An 18775-nucleotide genomic window follows, 5' to 3' on the forward strand; every position below is an offset into this window, starting at 1 on the left:
AAAAAACAAATCCTACCAAGGGGAGTTCTTTGGTAATATGTAACAATGCTTTTAAAGAGATTTCAGAACAAATTAAAGATGTCTATAGCTCCAAATTGATTTCCTCAAAATAATAATCTTAAACTTAAACAAGTGATAGAAGTTGCTTTCCTTTGTAACCCTACCAGTTAACAAGCAAATCCTTGACCACAGGCTTAGTAAGTTCATCCACACTTTATGTAATAGTTATTATCTTGCCTCATGGTTTCACTTGAACAAAGAGAATGGATACCTACAAAATAAAACTGTGAAGCCATTTGTAAAATGACACAGAAGAAATTTAAACCAGATAGAACAGTTGCCTAGTAGAGTAAGGCCCTAAACTTGATCTTCAGTAGAGAAAAGAAAAAGGGAAAGAGAAAGAAGATGTAAAGAGAATGAATGAAGGGAAGATTAGAGTAAATTTAAATCAGAAAATATAAGCAAAAATTAAAAAATAAAATTTTATAGCCATTTCAGAAATGTATTTTCCACATATGTTTTCATGTGTTGAGGGGAATTGTCTAAGTTTCTGTTGATTTTATTTGGTGTGCACTCTGAAAATGTAATTTAACTATTTTAATAAGAGTATTCTTAAATTTTTATCAACAAGTAATGTTTGCACAGTAGCTTGAGGAAAGGCATAGAAAACCAAATGCTTAAATTTAGAAGGACTCTTTCTCTCTCTCTCTCTCTCTCTCTCTCTCTCTCTCTCTCTCTCTCTCTCTCTCACACACACACACACACACACACACACACACACACAAAATAGAACTCTAATGCAATTTAATCCTTGGAATGTGGTATATACTTCAACCATGAATTCTCAGGCATTCCATCTAAGAAAGCTTCTTTCAAAATGAAGTCATGAAATTTGCAGGCAAATGAACAGAAGTGTAAAAGATTACATTAAGTGAGGTAATACATATCCAGAAAGACAAACGTTTAATGTTCTTTCTCATCTGTGGCTCCTAACTCTAAATATTCAGATGAGAGTTTATAACCTGGATTAACCACAGAAATCAGGAAAGTAAACAGGGTCCATGGAAGGGTAGCACTAGAGAGGGAAATATAAGGATACAGGTGATTTGAAGGGAGAAATGGGAAAATTATTGGGAGGTCTTTAGTTAGTGAAGGGGAGGGAGGTCAACGCTGAAGGAGATGAAGGGGGTAGTAAAATAACAATAAGGACGCCTTAAAAAGCCATAAAATATTAACTATCTAAAATCACATATAATACATATAAGTCTACATGTATACATATATACACAGTTTAAATGAAGTTTTCCCACCTGTACTAACAGCAACCTCTCCAACAGCAATAGACTACCTATCAAAAAACCTCAACACAAGGCATGAAAAGCCTCCTTTTGAGTTGGTGGTCAGTGGAATCCAAGAGACTCCTAAAACAGTACAGACTCTGCTACTTCTCTTGATTGCCTCTCAGAGGTATGCCCTTATTGCTAAAGACACCATGCATTTCAGATACAAGAAATAGAGAATGTGACTTGGATCTGATTTAAAAACCTGCTACCTCAGGACTAGCTTCCATAGCACCAGAAGATGTCACGCATGCTTCCAAGGGAGGCAATCAATCAATCTCCTACCCATCTATGATGCCTGTGGAACACAACAACCAGCATGGCATTATAACCCTATGGGTGCAATAGTGGCATGCACACTTTGGCATTAACCAACAGCTAGCTCTCTGTTTGGACTCAGCAAGAGGGAAATCATGCCTATTATTAGAAACCTAGCTAACTACCTGAGGCTAATGAAGCCACGGATCTTAGAGCAGAACCTTCAATCACCACTTTACTAAACCAGCATAACTACTCACTATTTTGTAGCCACAGCCAAGCACAGTTCTCATGCCCCATTAAAGCAATTTCACTTTGTAGCAGACAGGGACCATTGTAGAAAAGCATAGCTAATCAAAATGCAGAGAACAGGTGATTGTGTGTTACCCAGCTCCAATTAATAAATGTACAATACAGCTCCTGCCCCCAAGGCTCAGGGAACTTCATGGAAGAGGCGTAGAAAGATTGTAAGAGCCAGAGTAATGGGAAGACTTAATCTTTGAGAAATGACAGGGAGGTCACACCCAGGAAATCTTAACAATATGGCTGTCTAAACATGAGCTGATCACAAGGACAAAACCAACTGACATACTAACATGGAAGGGGGAAATTTTATGGAGGTTCCAACTCTAGATAAAGAACTACAGGCAGTTAAGGAATGCTAAGAGCAGAAGAAATAATGTTCCCCAGGAATGTCCCCATGACCTGATTGGTTATTTAATACCAAGTGGCCATCCCTGAAATCATACACATACAAGTAACATTATATAGACTGTGCCGGCGCATTTATATATTTAGGAAGGGTGTTATATAGTAAGGGTTGGAGGAAAAAAACGGAAAAGGGAAAATGAAGTAACTATATTTTAATTAAACAATTTAAAGGAAAGTTCTTTCCCTGGGGCATGTGGTAAAACAAAGATGTGAGTTTTTTATGGTTGTGGTGATTCACACCTATAACATCAGCACCTGTGAGGTAAAGGAAGATAAGGAGCTAGTCCCCAAATCATTAGGCGAATAAGAGATGAATAAGAATGTGTTGTTTGCATGGGAGATATATGTAAAAGGTATGGAAAGACTTGGGGGTAGTTTTTAGTCTGGTATGTACTAGACACCAAAGAGAATACCTGATTGGTATGACAAATTATATTTCATACTAAAAGAAATTTCGTCATAAGAAAATTAAGGTACCTAGCAGACCATCTGGCACACAGTAATTGTTCAATAAATGTCAGTTGACTCTGAATAAACACCTATTATAGGACATTTTTATTGGGTGTGAAAATGGGGGTTCAAATTTTATTCCTATATATAAACTCCTGCCTACAGATATTACGATTGATTTAAAAGTCTAATACATTCCTGGAGGTGAAGGTGGCTGTAAACACTGGTTCTCCTGCCACCCAAGTGCTCCAATATCACTGGCCTGGGCCTGGCAGCCCCGAGAACGGCCAGGGAAGGCTCAGTCTCGAATATCTACATTCAAGTGGTTACATTCTCTACCAGTATCCACACCAATCAAGTCAGGAAAGGACCTGAGCACCACAGAAGCAAAGGTTATTGATTTTATTTGCTGACTTCCTGCCCCAAATGTATCCTACTCTGGGCAAGGAAAGGAAATCTCTTCACTTTTCACATGAATTTCATTATAGGATTCTGGGTAAATCCAACTATAAAAAGAAAGCCTGCCATTTTGAAAGAGGTTTTCATTTTGGTTTGCTTTGGTTTTTCTTGTTTTGTTTATCTAAGATGAGGAATGACGTGAGCAAGGGCATCCTACTAGCTGAGATATCAGTATTTTTTTCATGACCAACTCTGCTGGCTGCAATTCTTGGAACCAAAGGAAGACTCTCACAACAGCTCACAAAATATCCACTAACCGAAATACCAACATCAGAACTTTCTTTTGACTAGAAAAGTGCAACAAACATGAAGAGTGTAGTCTAAAGAATGGCGCAATCAAAATTAGCAAATCTTGCACCCTCTTTCTTCTTCCTCCATTCCAGAAGGAAATTAGTCTCATTAACTACTCACAATAAACAAACTCACCTGTCAAAGGCTTGGAGTTCTGTGCTCACCTTAAAATTTCAAATGTAATTTGTAAGGAATGTTTCACACCAGATCACAGGACCATTTTTAAACATACTGAGAAAAAAACTAGAATGATATGTTACATAAATGATGTAACACTTTTGGTACACTCTAAAAACTTTTGCTTCTTACTATTAATTTGCCAAACAGTCCATAACAACACCAAAGAAGAAACATAATTGATACCCAAAACAATGACTAAGGCTGTCTGCCTAAAATGCATAATCAACTACATGCTTCCTGGACTGAAATTTTTGAATAACTCCCATTTAAGTCCCACTTATTCATCCTACTCTGTGAATGTTGCTGGTGGTAAAAGAGATAGTAGAGACAAAGGTGACTGCTGGTCCAAAACATATGCAATTTTACTTTCTAAAAATAGCTTTAACTCACATAATAAAAAAATGCCACTCATAAGGTCTGGAAATGCAACTCACTCATCAACACATTTTAGTTTTCTATCATTGTGAATGAAATAACATATACAATGCTTTGTTATGATAGCTTGACTTTGCTATGATAGCTTAAGCACTATAGAGGTTAGTATTTTTACATAGCATTTCATAAATTGATTGCAAATAACACAATGATTAGATGTATGTCTTTTCCTATTCTTAAACTTTAATTGTAGCATTTCTAAGGAGGGAGTTAAAAACTAATTTATAACCACAGAGTTTAGGTGTTAACTCATCAGTGCCAAGATTTTATTATCAGAACAGTCACTTGAGTTTAACAATTACATGTGTGTGATGAAAGACCAGTTGCATTTCAAGTCCTTAGATCTGAGAAGTCAACACTGCTCTAAGGCTCCAAAGGGTACTCACAGAAAGATGCCTTCGAGGATGAATTCAGTACATCAAGAACAGAGAAAGTATTTGATAGCACAGGGAGAGAATGTGGTCACAGATGTAAGGAGGGTGAAGACAAGATACATATGATCCCATAGAGAAACAACAGTACTCTGGAAGACAACATTTACATCCAACAACGATCTGACTCCATGGAATACACCCAGAATGCACAAACATCCAAGGATGATTCAAGTCTCTTGATGGACTACATTCAGTGCTTAAAGTCATGTATGGCTCAAGGGAATAAATCTTTTTCATATTCTTAATCACTGGACTTTAATTACTGGAAAGGCAATGTGGTTATTGTCTTCCTTTTGAACAATCATTCCCATGAATATATCAGATTTTTAGAAACGGGAACATAGCTACCAAGGACTTGATCAACATCACTCAGTATGTTGGCACCAAAGCTCCCAGCATCTCTTGATCACCATCTCCTCAATAATTCAAAAAGGAAAAATATATTCTCACCTAGTTTGAATGAACATACCTTAAAATACTGACTTGTAGACTTTTTGTTGATAGCAACAGATAGCAATAAATCCATTTTATATTCTAACTCAATACTCCCATGCATGAATTTGAAGTAAATCTCACCAAAAATGTCTAACTTCATTAGATAATGTCTTGATATTCTCTTACCATCCATTGTATACAATTTTGCTCTGAAGAGATACTAACTGCAACTGACATGCATTTCATTGTATGCTGATCAATCATTTCTTGACACTTTAAAACTACAAGGATAGGACAAATAGGCAAATAATAAGGGAATAATATACCCAAATATAGCAGGATAAACCTTCATATTTTGTCACCAATAATTGAGACTGAAATAACTTGAACCTTAAAATATTATGTTTTTAGATTACCTGTACAGCAGGAGTTTGCCAAACAAAATAATGTCAAGGCATATTTAAATTTGTAGAGCAAGCTACCTCTAAGGTTTTGGGATCATTGCTTAAATGCAGCCGCACTGTTAATTATGCAAGAATGTAATATTCAAGCCAATGGGATATGTACTTGGGAAAACTTTATTGGTTCTTAGCCCAAAATAGTTTATAAGTAAGAATACTGTCACTAATTCAAGCAAGCAAAATTTTAGTGATTCCTTACATTTATTTTTATTCATAACATTTCAATTCAATTTTAAACAATAAAAGCGTGTTTTGACACATATCTTTTTATTTCATTATTCACTTTTTTTGCCTAAAAATCTGCTAATAGCAACGATAATGGGTATAGTTTATTTGTAGAGAATTCAAAACTTCAAAACTCTTTTTTATTTTGTGAACTGTAATGACCAGCAATCCCTCAATTACTGAATATTTTAAAAGTATATGATGACAATTGCCAGACTCAAAACAGAACTTTAATATTTGGTTTGTTCTGCATGTGACAGATTACTCAATCCCGTGAAGAAATCCAGGTGTCTGGCCTTCAGTGACTGCCTGTATTTGAGAGCTCTGGCTCACTCCTTTTACCCCCCACCAAGTTTGGAAGATATAAAAGAACTTTAATTTCAAGTGAAAGAACAAGCCAAGTTCTGGGGTGGGGAAATGCCACACAACTGTTTTCATGTGGATGTACCTACTAAATGAACTCAGAACAGATGTTTATCTTTTATAAACATTGAACTAGTCGGCAAATTGGAGGCTTAACAAGCTAAGGGGAGTCAAGGACAGGCCAGGAAGTCAGGGATTCCTAGATGTGAACTCAGTCTTGGTCTTAATTCCGTTTTTTGCTCTAAATCAATGCCAAGTTCTTCACACTTGGGCTGGTTTACAGCAGGCAATTATTACAGAAGAACAAAACTGTTTCCTGGAGATGTTATGGGTTAAATGGTTACTATTACAGTCCCCAAAGTACTTCCACAAAAGCTAAAACAGGCCTATGAATATTATTTACCTTTATTACATACAATGTGTATACCTGCTGGTACCTTTCAAGGTTGACCTTGAAAGAGGCCATTCTTTCCATTCTTTTCTAACTTGTCTATTTTAGTCATAATCAGTATTCAACCAATTAGGGAACTGAATCATGCGATAATTACAAGTTTTCAAAGTAGATGTAACACCTTCTATTTGAGCATTTTCAGACAGCGAAACAGGCAGTTAGGGGCCCACAACTTTACTGGACCTCTATGCACTGATTAACATAAAAGAAATACCCTCTTGGCCCAAGACCCTATTTGACAACCTAAGGGAAAGACTAAGCATGTTCCTATCAAGAAAAGAGGCCCCACCTCCACAGGGAGCTCTGCCCTCCCTGCTCTGGGCAACTGAAACGGCAGAATGCAGTTTAGCTTTCTTCCTATCACTTGATGAAAAAGGACCAGGCCTTCTTGGCATTTAATGAATGGTCTTCTCCCCCTAGGTTTGAACTGTTGGTCCTTCCAGCCAGTCATTAACTAGCAGGAAATGCCCTCCTCAGCAATCACTATTGTGTAAATAAAGTCATAAACTTTTGGAGGCCAGTGCAATCCCAGACCCCAAAGGTGCACATGTCAGGGTAAAAAAAAATCTTGATTGTAAAAGCACTGCCTTCCAAATTAAACTCAAACCACATGATTCAGTCCATAAAATATACAAAATATGCAGTCCAGCGACAGATTTATTGTGGCCTTACAGAATAAAGAAAAACACTCTATATGGAAAACACAGCTACTTTTGACCCAAGCAACCCCCTAACAGGAAGTTTAAAGTCAATCAGCCAGCTGGGGCCTCACTTAGTTATGAAGGAGACTAGGGCAACCAGCATTTCCTGTCATTGCTTGTCACCATTTTAAGAACTTTTCCTTGAATTTTTTCTTAGATAACTAAAAATACTTCTGAGATTTCTTTTGAGATAGAGACAAGACAATAAGAAGTGCTAATGTATGAACCATGACTGAAATAAAAAAAATGTAACTTACAAAACATCATGCACGTAGCAGAGGTCACACAGCTGCATCTTCATGAATGATAGATTAGTAGACAAATTAGTAAAAGTATTTAGAGTCAAATGCTACAATTCCTGATATTGCCTGGCTGTTTCCTACTAATTCAGGATCAGCATTATGCAGGGTAGTTTCCACACACCTCATCAGTAGGTATTAGAAGTTGCAGACTATAGCATCATTACAGGAAGTAACTTCTTGATTCTCTTACTCTCTTGTGAATCTTCTTCATTGTCAGTCTACAAAATGACTTGTGCATATTCAGAGTTATGTTCATATATGAGTTACCTAACTAAATCATATTGTAGATCATTATTAAGATTAGGAAAACCATACTGTTCACAAAATACAGAGGTATTCTTATTTTTTTTCCAGCATGGTGAAATGCAATGCACTATGGTACATTTTCCTAGCTAGTCAAGTTATTAATTGCAAGAATTGGTGACAGAGCAAGCTTAGGTAACACAGGAAAAATATTTTGCCTCGCTATTATCACTACAAAGAATTTTCAGTATATCCAAATGAGTTTCTCCATAGAACAAAGTTTATCTCTTTGAGAAAGAGGATTTATACATAATAAAGGGGCAGCCAGTTGATCTAAAGTCCTGTTAATTCCAGCCCTAGGGAAGTAGAAACAGGAGGATCTCTTGTGAGTTTGAGGCTCCAGCCCTAGGGAAGTAGAAACAGGAGGATCTCTTGTGAGTTTGAGGCTGGCCTGGTTTACTGAATGAGTTCCAGGACAGCCAGGGCTACACAGTGAAACCATGTCTCATAAAACAAAACAAAAAAAGTCCTGCTAAAACCTACGGTTTACTCCAAAAACGCCTTCCTTTGAGGGCCACGTCAATCTGAATTCAGCCTCAAGCTTACCTTAAAACCATACTGACATATGATCTGTCTGTAGCTAAGGCCACTGCTCTAGACATTCATAGAACAAAACAAATTACACAGGCTCAGAATCCCAGCGGCTCCACCCCCCAAATTTTATGTATTTGAAGCTTGTAGACATAAATCACAGCTATCTGTATAAGGTGCACTGTTTCTGTTTGTACTTCTGGATGAATAAGGTTTAGTTTATGCTGTCCAAGTACTTGGCTAGGAGGCTGGCAGGATACTGACATAAATGAGTGGGGAGTTTAAAGTTCTCAAAAATCGCTGTTAAAAAAGAAAGAGTCCCCCCACCTTCTTTGGGATTCTCACCATATACAGACAGCAATAATTTTCGGAAGCATCGATGAGCACTTTAACAACAGTATCTACAATCACACAACTGACTGAGCAAGCACCTACAAAGACAAACTACGGACTCTAGTACTGAGGTGATGTGTGAGGCCTACCTTCATGCCTTGGGTCTAACACTTTTTTCCTTTCTTTTAAAAAAATATTTTACTAGAACACATTAATTGTGCAAAATGACAGATTTCATTACTATACTTTTATACATGTATAAAATGTATTTAGTGTATACTCATCCCCTATTAACCTCTTATTCATACTCCCTTTCCCCAATTCCTTTCCTCTTTCCCAATTAGTCTCCCAAGTACTTTTCCATTTTTTCTAGATTACAAACCTAATCTTTTCTAAAAGCTTATTTTTATTATTTTTAATTATGTGTATGCATCGTGAATGGTGGATGTGTGCACTACAGTGCAGGTGCCGAGGAGGCCAGAGGTGTTTGTTAGCCACCTGATGTGATTACAGGTAACCAAACACATGTTCTCTACAAGAGCAGTATGTGCTCTTATCCACTGAGCCATCTCTCCAGTCCCATACAAACCTAATCTTAATAAAGCAACTGATTCATTACCCCCATTTATAACTGAAGAATTCTCTCTCTCCTCCCCCTCTCAATCGCATACCACATGTGATACTTTTGTTCTGCTTTGGTTGTTATTTTTTCCATGAAGGTAGAAGGCTAAAAAACTTAACAAGATATCCCTTCCACTATGTTCTCCAATATACCATTATATAATTTTTCATATTGTCACATAAGAAAAAACTGCAAGAGCTCTAACTACAAAATAGTCCTCTGGGCACACAAGATGCTTGCAGAGGATCAGAAACAGCAGCTCTTATCCCTTCAGTGAGGAAATTGCTTTCTGGATACAGTAAAAAAGAGACACTATTCACACCTATATCTTGATAAATAAAAATGCATGCAAATCCAACCTGCAAATGAACAGTATCTGAAAAGGAGACTGTCCAGGATCCTTGTCATATTTCACCTGTGTCTGTGTCACTTTCTAAAATACACATGACAGGAGGCATCCGAGTAACAGTAATTATTTTAGTTCTTCCTTTTAATCTGTGGAGCCAATTAAAGACAACTGTATCTACATAGCTTCATGATGAAGGTGATTTGCCTGGGATGCAAAGGATGTACATGAAATGTGATTTCAGGTGACAGAAAAATAGCAGTTAGTTTTCAGGTCACTCTTTAGGTCTCATCTTAAAAGATGCTTTTGAATGCTTATCCCTGGGCTCATTTTGAGTCACCAGTATGGTCCTCAGAAGACATTCAGCAAAATATAAACTGTGCTCATTTTCTCTTTATAAAAATAGAAACATTGCTAAGATCATAGAGAAATATGCAAAAATGCAAGAGAAAATTAGAAATATCAATCTATAATTTACAAAAACCTTTACCTAGAAAAGGAAGCAATGAGGAGATAAGGTAAAGAGATCCATTAGTCTACCTACCAAGGAGATGCTGGTACATTTAAGGACACCTGTATGAGCCTAAGGAAATCTTCCTCAAATTTCCACAAAAATGTAGACAGCCAAGAAGCTCAGAATTCTCAGAATTAGATGGGGACACACTAAAACCAATTTGAAGAACCTAAAGTGGAAAACCAAATGCAGCCAACCATCAGTCTCTAGAGTAATCAAATAGCCAGGCAGAATTCTTCAGTGTCAACTACCTGCATTTACATCCAGACTGCCCTTTTTCAGTTGTAGGCATTCTCCTTCTGGCCACACAAATGCAATCACTGTACAGGTATAAAACTAACTCCTACCAAAAATCATAAACAAATCACTTTTACTTGTGAGCCAACTTAACACTGATGCAAGAAGTACTTGAGAGTGGAACATAATATTTTAACAAGCATGACTAATTGAGTCTTAAATTTCTAATCTGGATCCTCTTCCCCTTAACTTTTTTCTTTTCATGGTTGTTATAAAGGGTTTTGAGAAGCTGGGCATGGTGATGCGTGACTGTAGTCCCAGCTACTTAGGAGACCGAAGGAGTAGAATCATTTAAGCCTAGGAGTTTGAAATTAGTTTTGGGAAAACAGTGAGGTCCTGTGTCCACTACATTTCATAAAAATAAGCTCTGGGATCAAATGATTATAACACTAGTTACATAGAAAAATAAAAAAAAATCTACACACACTTAAATCAGTCTCTTTTCATTGTTGCTTCCTCATTAGTTCTAAGAAATGCACTCTTTTTCTGCAATTGTAACCCTAGACTTAAACATTTCTAAGCAACAGAAACACACCATTCATATCAAATATTGGTCATAATTTAATTCAACCTGTTTTTCTTTAAGTTCCCCCTTGGAAAAATACCATAAAATAGGTATTTTTTCTATATTTCTGGAAGAAATAAATTAGTAACTGCAAATATTGTTCTTAATTGACCACAAATTTGAATTTTGTGTTCAAATTTATGCTTCCATCTATATTCCTAAACACCTGTGGAATACTTGTATTTCTGAAACAAAAATATGATCACATCTTGTATATTCCTCATCAATCTTTTAAAGGCAACATCTTTCAATTTAATAGCAACCAGAAAATAATTATGGGTTTACACTGTGCCTTTTAAAAAAACAAGTATAAAAATATTTTTTGCTTTCTTTTAAGTCATTAGCATCTGATAACGTAATTTTAATGTATTTATCCTAATTTTCAATGTTGTCTTTCCAGTATGGTCCCTTGGTTGTCATGAAGGCAAATATAAATATCCATATATCTGTACAACCATCAAGTTCCCTATAGATTAAAGTCTACATTAATACAGATCCACTTGTTTCTACCTGCTCATAATTTATGTTTGTTTGCTGCCTGGTTATTTGACAGTGGAACTACTTGCACCCAGACACAGTTTGTTATCTTAGAATGAAAAGATTCACTTCATTTTATGCGAAACTCAGCTATCTATTTTTGAAATAAGTATACCTAAGAAGAAGCAGAAAATCTCACAGAGAAATATGATTTCTGATTTCTATTTCTTTAATATCACGTGCACTTATAATGGCCTAAACCCATCTGTTTAATCACAGTCATAACCCAACAGCCTGGCACATACCTGTAATCCAAGCCTTTGAGAGCTGAGCATTAAGTGTAGGAGTTCAAGGTGAGTCTGGGCTACATAGTGAGACCCTGTCTCAAAATAACAAGAACAACAAAAATCAACAATGGGGAAGCATCTTTATGAAATAAAGTTGATTGCAACCTGCATCTCTTTCAGATTCTTGAGCATTTTAACATGGCAGTGGCCATTGTTTTACTTTAACAACAAGACAGGATCAAGTTACTTGTCCAACACGCACTGTAACTTATTCTCTGCATTTCCCAAATCCCCTTTTGCTAGCAGACAGAACCTTTTATTTCAAAAGAAAATTTCTGCTACCTTCTTGACTTTATTTCACTAAAATCAGGGAACGTGTAAAATTTTATGAATGAATATATTCATTACTTTAAGGGTTTCCACTCCCTCCCCCTTTCCTAGATGCAAAGACAGCTGAATGGAGAACAGAACTGTACTTCAAGCTATATTGTCAACATCTGCACAACAGCCAAGAGCTTGTCACTATTCCAGCAGTGTGTAGTACTGTGCAGCCAGTCAAAAGACAAAACCCTTTTTATTTCTGAGCTGCTTTTTACTTCTTCATTGTGTAAAGCTGGACAGATAATAATATACCTACTGGCAAAAAGGATAACTTTCACAAGTTCCTGGAAGTATAATGAGAGGCAAAAGAGCCCATTTGAGGCAAGCAGAATGCAATTAGGAGAATGTACACTGTAATTCACTTTACATTTTAGGTTCTTGCAAGTGTACAAAAAGGCTTTCTGTTTAAATTAAAAGCTGTGCACAGAATCTGTTCTTTTGTGAATTTATAGACTGTCTTTTTCTATATAGTTTAACATTTATTAAATAGCTACGTGTGAAAACATTATTTAGTTATAAGATGGGTACAAGTACAATCAACAAGGCTACTTTGGCTACCAGCTCACAGTCATAGGTTTTATCCTCCTTAAAAAGAAGCTGTTATGAAATGCCTGAAGAAGACAGTTGAGGAAAAGCCATTTTGCAACAGTCCTGGGACTCATTATGCATTCTTAAAGCAGCAAGGGAAATCAGAGAGACGAAGTGATTCTTACAGAGTGAAACATGCAGTCACCACCTCTAAGCCAGCTTGCACCAATTCTCTCTCACAAGCAGTTTTCCAATAGACCTTCACTCACGTTTTCAGTCTCCAGTTTCATCCCTGCAGAAGGCAGCAGAACAGTAACTGGGACATGTTCTCACACCTCTGATGCTCTGGTCCCAAGGTTTAACACTCTCACTTTTTAAAATGATGTCTTTGGGTCAGTCATTGAGCCCTACCGCAGCACCCACAGAGGTGAAGCTTATAGAAGGACCAAGTTTGGAATCATTAAAAAATGAGACAAGCTGATTTTTGTCACTGCTCCATTGCAAAAACGTTATAATAATGCAAGTATCTACTACTCTGCCTGTAGCACTTCCTTTTACAATTGTGAAGCAATCACAGGGCTCCCTAAACAATAACCTGAAACGGTGTGGAATTTTTAGACAGTAGATTCCACTGTAAGCAGCCATGGTCTTTGTTTCTGGGTAGACTGCAGCACCTGGACAGAAAAACTGTGCTAGTTTACTAGGTGCAAAACAATACTTTCCTTCCTTTCTAGTTTCTACTGCTTGGGAGAAGTAAAACACACGGTGGAGGAGAATAATTGTCAGCTGGATTATAGACAAAAGTCTATTTAGGCTATGTTTGGAGAAGTTTTTGTAAATATGAAAATATTTCCCCAAAGCATCACATAAATAAACTTAAATTGATTTAGTATTTAATGTTTATTAAGGATTTAATTTGCATACACAAAAGAGAAAATGTGACTATAATCAGGAAAAAGCCAAAGCCTCTGCTAAGGCTCATTGTCAAATGCCTTTCATCAGGAGGAGGAACTATCTGGATGAATTATGTTTAGTGTGGGTGAGTAATCATTAGTTCAGGTATATCACCAGTCTGTTTTCCAACCACTCTATCAGTCATCACCCAAAGACTTAGTAATTAAACCAAGACGCCAACACTGTGATAAATCAATCATTTCAAAGCTAAATCCTGCAGCAGCCTTATTGTAATTGATGCTTTCCCATGAACTTTACATACACATATGGAGAGGCTGTAGGATCAGAGACCAGGTTACAAATAGCAATTATGAACATGAGAAGAAACGAACTTCCTAAAAGCACATCACAACAGAAAAGTCCCATGTATACGTATGTATGTGTGTGTGCGCACACTTATCAATAAACAGTGTTCTGAAAAACACAAAGTTGGTCTGCCACAACCATTAGAACAGCACAATTAATAATCTGTTAAAGTCCAAAAGTACCCTTGTTTTAATTTTATTTTTATCTTTGAAGCATATTGCCTAAGTGCTAAAAAGTAAAGTTACCCTTTATAATACTGCCCTACAATGTACTGTCCTCATGCCCTTCAGCCCAGGTGATAAAAAGCAAGCTGTCCAAATGTATCAACCCAGGGCGGGAAGAGATGCGGTTCTGCCACAGTGCTACTCAGGCATCCCAGGGAAGTGGGAAAGTTAGGTGTTATCGGAAGTCTTTGCTAATGCCATGCCATGCAAGAAGTTCCTTTAAATTTAAAAAAAAAAAGACTGGAAGAGGGAAGGAAAAAGAAAAAAAACAGAGGAAAAGCAAAACAAAAAAAAAACGCAACAAGTGGCAGTGTTAATTTTGCTTCTACTTGCCATATCGCGGGAGTGGAAAAAGTTTTAAAAAGCAGTGCGGTTCACAGGCAGTCAGTCTGGGGAACCCCAAGTCCTCTTCAGCCTTACCTTGTGTCGCTAGCGCAAACCCAAGAGGTTAAGGGGCCGTGCTCTCAGTGGCAGCGGTAGGGGCAGAGGCAGCAAACAGTGGCACATGCCATCTGTTAGCGGGAGAAGCAAAAAGCAGCCCTGCCTGGGTGAGGTGGCCCCGGTGTGGGGCGAGCCTTTAGCAGGGGTGTATAGTGGATGCCGCCATTTTAAAGCGAGGTTCCTGACATCCTTAGGTATAAGCAAATTCAAGGCCGCCCCATGTCCCCAACTTCGGGCTGGGACGTGCTACTGGCCTCCGAGTCGGCGTCAGCGGGGTCTCCAATGTCAAGTCCAGCAACAGGCACTGGGGACTCCGAGGACCAAGAGCACAACCTTTCCCCCCGCCCCCTATCGGACCCCCCCCCCCGCCGTCGCCCGCCCCCGCGCTTGGGCCTGAGGCCGGGAAAAGTGAGTAGTTTGTGGCGAGTCCTCGGGGTCCCCCTCCCCCCACTGCGCCCCGTCCCGCTGGTGGCGGGCTGGAGGAGGGGCCCCGGGAGGCCGGCCTCCCTCCCCCGCGCTCGCGTGCGCTTGGTTCAGTCCACTGGAGCACACCTCGGAGCGCCCCGTGCCCTCGCTGCCGGCCGGCGCGGCTCCCTCACCGGCGAGCGGCCCGGGGCGACTGGGCAGGCGTGGGGCTCCCGCCGACGATCGCCGTTGCCTCGGTAACCCGCCCTCACCCCCCCGCACCCGCAGTCAGGCCCCGAGGCAAAAGAGCGTCCGGGGTTCTGACCCCCGAACCCCTTCACCGCGCACCCCCCCACACACACACAAAAGTCCTCCGTACCGGAGGGACCCCAGCCTCCGGGCTTCCCACACACCGCGGCGGGGACGACTCGGGAGCTCCTGGGGACAATTTCGTCTTTAGGCGCCAAAACCCGCAAGTCGCGCCAAACTCCGTGCAGCAGCCCGAAAGCGAAGGAACGGCTTCTCCCTCCCCTCTCGCGCTCGCTCTCTTGCTCCTCGCTCGGGCAGGCCCCGCCCCGCCCGGCCAGGTAGAGCCGCTCTGCCCGCGGTGGCCTTCGCCTTGGCCGCTGCCACCGCCACCCTCCAACCCAGCCTCACCTTGACCAGGGAGCCACTCCAGACGCGTCTCGCTGGGACGGCGACACGCGCAGCAACTCAGGAGCTTGCTGGTCGATTGCCGCGCCGGCCCGGGACGGTCTTCCGCCTCCTCGCGGCTCGCGCGCAAAGAGCGCCAAAAAGTGGCGCTCCTGCTCACGCTCCGAGTGGGGGCACCTTCTTCCTGGAGGGCGCACTTTGGCGCTCCCGACCACGCTCCGGGTGGGGACACCTTCCTGCAGGGCGCACTTTCGTCGTGAGACCTTACGCTTTGTGTGACTCCTACGTTCGCGCCGAGCGGACCGCCCCCCGTGGGCTTTAGTCCTAGGGGGTGTGGCACTTCTCCCCTCAAAAAAAAAAAAAACAAAAAAAAACAAAACAAAAACAATAAAAACCCAAACCCAGCCCGTCCCGAGCCCTCGGCCAGAGTGGCTTTTGTCATATCATTACTAACTGGGGACGGGAGTGCAAATCATAACGCTCCAGACACAGAAGCAAAGCTAGGGGGAAGCCTGTAAGTACCCTGGTGGGGAGCGCGAGCCTCCTCGAAAGTTTCTAGAGCTTCAGCGACCAACGGGAGTGCCAATGAGAAAGGCAATGTGATGTAGTGCGAAGCTCTAGGTTTCTAGTCACTTCCTAGACAGGTAACTGCAAGTAGGGAATTTCAAAATAACCTCCATCAACACATACACATCAACTTACAAAGGGTTAAATACTCGTCGTTTGCCTTCCCGGGTCTCCTCCCTTCCAAAAAGTCCAGATCTTTTTATTTCCTTCTAAGAATTTGAGAGAGGAGTAATGTTAGGAGAAATGCTTCCCCTACTTCAGGGAGTTTTACAGGGAAGGAGGAGCACTGATGTAAGGTTCCAGATACTTCAAAATGGAAAATGGACAAAGCGAATGCAATTTTATACTTTGATTTTAAAATGTGCATCTGGACATCTAAATTACAAGTTTCAATGTAATGCAAGCGTAATAAGAGCACCAGCTGTCTCTTAATTGGAGCCCCACAATAATAAGCGCGTGCTTTTATTTAATTTTATGAGGACAATTGTAGATGATAGCACACACATATGCAGGATCGTCGACGAGGAGCTCATAGCAATTCATGACTGCTTTCCTGCATGCAGTCAACTGCTTCAGCCTAGAACTCAGTTCTTTGAATTCTATAGTGTATAAGCATTGCAGGACATATTTAAGTGGCAGTTAGGTTGGGGAGTGCGGTGCATTCTCAGGCTAATTACACTTTTTAATTCTGCTGAACTGATCCAAATAGAATCCAACTAATTTTAGGCAAGAAATCAGTCTCTGTGTGCTAAATGCAAAATAATAAGAGTAGGCCAGCAATGGTTAGGAGAAGATTGGGCACAAACTGCCTTTTATATAACTGAAAAAAAATCCACAATGGCGTTTGGCAAGAATTGTGAAAGTCACCAGGACAATGTGCAGGGGCATTGTCTGACGTTTCAGAGTTATGGCTAGGATCCTAGTATGTCAAAATAAGAAGGACTTTCTAGTTACCTCGTGAATTACTAACCACTTCTTACTTGCCCAATTCCCTGAACTACTGTTAAAAAAAAAGTCAAACTTGTCTAGGATGTATAGGAAGTGGCTTTTGCCAGTACAGGAACCACCACAGAACACTAAAGAGGTGTTGTCTACAATGGGAGACTAGGAGAAGGACAAGGTTGAATTATATAACTTTATGCCCAGTGACCCAACAAATGAAGAACTGATGTCAGTGCCTCAACAAAGGAGTCTTTATACTGACCCTGGGCAACACTGGTTCCCTCACATCTGTCTACCATTGCTTCCACATCTCCTGTGGGACATGCAGGGTTTCCTGCCCCTGTTTTATTGCTCTCGAGTTGCTAGAATAACTGCTTTATCATGAATGTATGGTACACCCTAAGGAATTTAAACATTTGGGTGAAACAGGATAGTTTCAACATTATCTCATGCTTGAAAATGCTAGCCGATGAAAACTACAAATGAGATTTTATAATTCTCTTCCCCACACTGGAGGGGAGAGTAACCTTACAAATGATTTTAGCCAGAAAGTATTCTTCCTTTTTTCCAGGTGGCACGATCATCCCAAATAAAATGAGGCAAATTTCCATGCCACTGGATCAAGTGGAGAGTATTTTCAATGGCCACAAGATATTGTTCCCTATCAGTATTTTAGAAAGACTCATTCACAAAGGTAGACACATCATGGAATTGTTTTCTGCTTTAATAGAATAGTTGGAACTATCCACCATTTTCTCTTCTGTACTTCTCCCCTAGACGTGACTAGGGAGACATAACCAAAGGAAAATAGAACTGTGTCCACACTGATACTCCAGGTGAATTGTAGGAGTGAACCCCACAAAGCTACCCGCCCAACAGGGTGGGGTCAAGGTAGAGATAAAAGGTAGTGAAAGGAAAAGGGGCCTCCCTCTTTTCTCCTGGAAGCCAGCCACGCTTTTAACTCCTGGTATGTGTGACTCTCTCTCTCCCTAATAAATAAATATATTGTTTTTCCCTATATAGCCTCGAGTATCGTTATACCTGGTGTCATGGAAGTGGTTTGGAATTAAGGTGCAAACGGAGCAGCCTCAGGTAGCCCTTTTTTCTTACAATAACATATAGTCAACTTGGATTGGTGTAGGAAAAATTCTAAAACTGACGCAACAATTTAGAAATAGAAGAATCAGTATAGTCCACAAACAAATATGGATATATTTTACCAAATCGATTCGTTGCCTATTTATTTTCTTTTTTCAAAGATTTATTTGTGGTATGTGTGACTGGATGTACATGTGCATGCAGGGATACCCTTAGAGGCCAGGGAAGCACTTCAGGTCCTGTAGTGCTGAAGTTACTGAAGGTTGTGGACATCCAGACATGTGTGCTGGGCACAAGCTCAGGTCCTCTCAAAGAATATTATGTACTACTAACCACTGAGCCATCTTTTTTTGTTAAAATAAATTATGTCTTAGAAACATACATGCATGCTTCACATGTCTTCACATGTCAATCCCAGCTCCCTCTCCCACTCCTCCTCCCTTATCCTTCCACCAGCCCTCTCTCAGCCCCCCACCCAATCCCCACATCATTCCCTAGGGAGGA

General features: G+C 39.9%; 1 protein-coding gene across 14 annotated transcripts in view; it reads right to left on the minus strand.

Annotated features, from left to right (window-relative positions):
- The window catches only part of Mbnl3 (muscleblind like splicing regulator 3), a 107135-nt gene extending 91335 nt beyond the window's left edge, over nucleotides 1-15800 (minus strand). For 4 of the 14 annotated variants that reach the window (XM_021236219.2, XM_005085555.4, XM_021236213.2 and 1 more), the window contains exons 1-2: nucleotides 11790-11863; nucleotides 10176-10314 (exon numbers count right to left, since the gene is read on the minus strand). Coding sequence is in view for 4 of the 14 variants with exons in the window: in XM_021236216.2 (XP_021091875.1) it covers nucleotides 11790-11819 (30 nt within the window). In the remaining 10 variants the exon portion in view is untranslated. Of the gene's footprint in view, nucleotides 1-10175; nucleotides 10315-11789; nucleotides 11864-12865; nucleotides 14395-14584; nucleotides 14934-15389; nucleotides 15512-15667 lie in introns of those variants that run through there. The other 10 variants (XM_021236220.2, XM_040744622.1, XM_040744621.1 and 7 more) reach the window with 9 other exon arrangements.
- Nucleotides 15801-18775: the final 2975 nt, after the last annotated feature.

This window comes from Mesocricetus auratus, unplaced genomic scaffold, assembly GCF_017639785.1.
Source record: "Mesocricetus auratus isolate SY011 unplaced genomic scaffold, BCM_Maur_2.0 Super-Scaffold_100003, whole genome shotgun sequence".
NCBI lineage: Eukaryota > Metazoa > Chordata > Mammalia > Rodentia > Cricetidae > Mesocricetus > Mesocricetus auratus.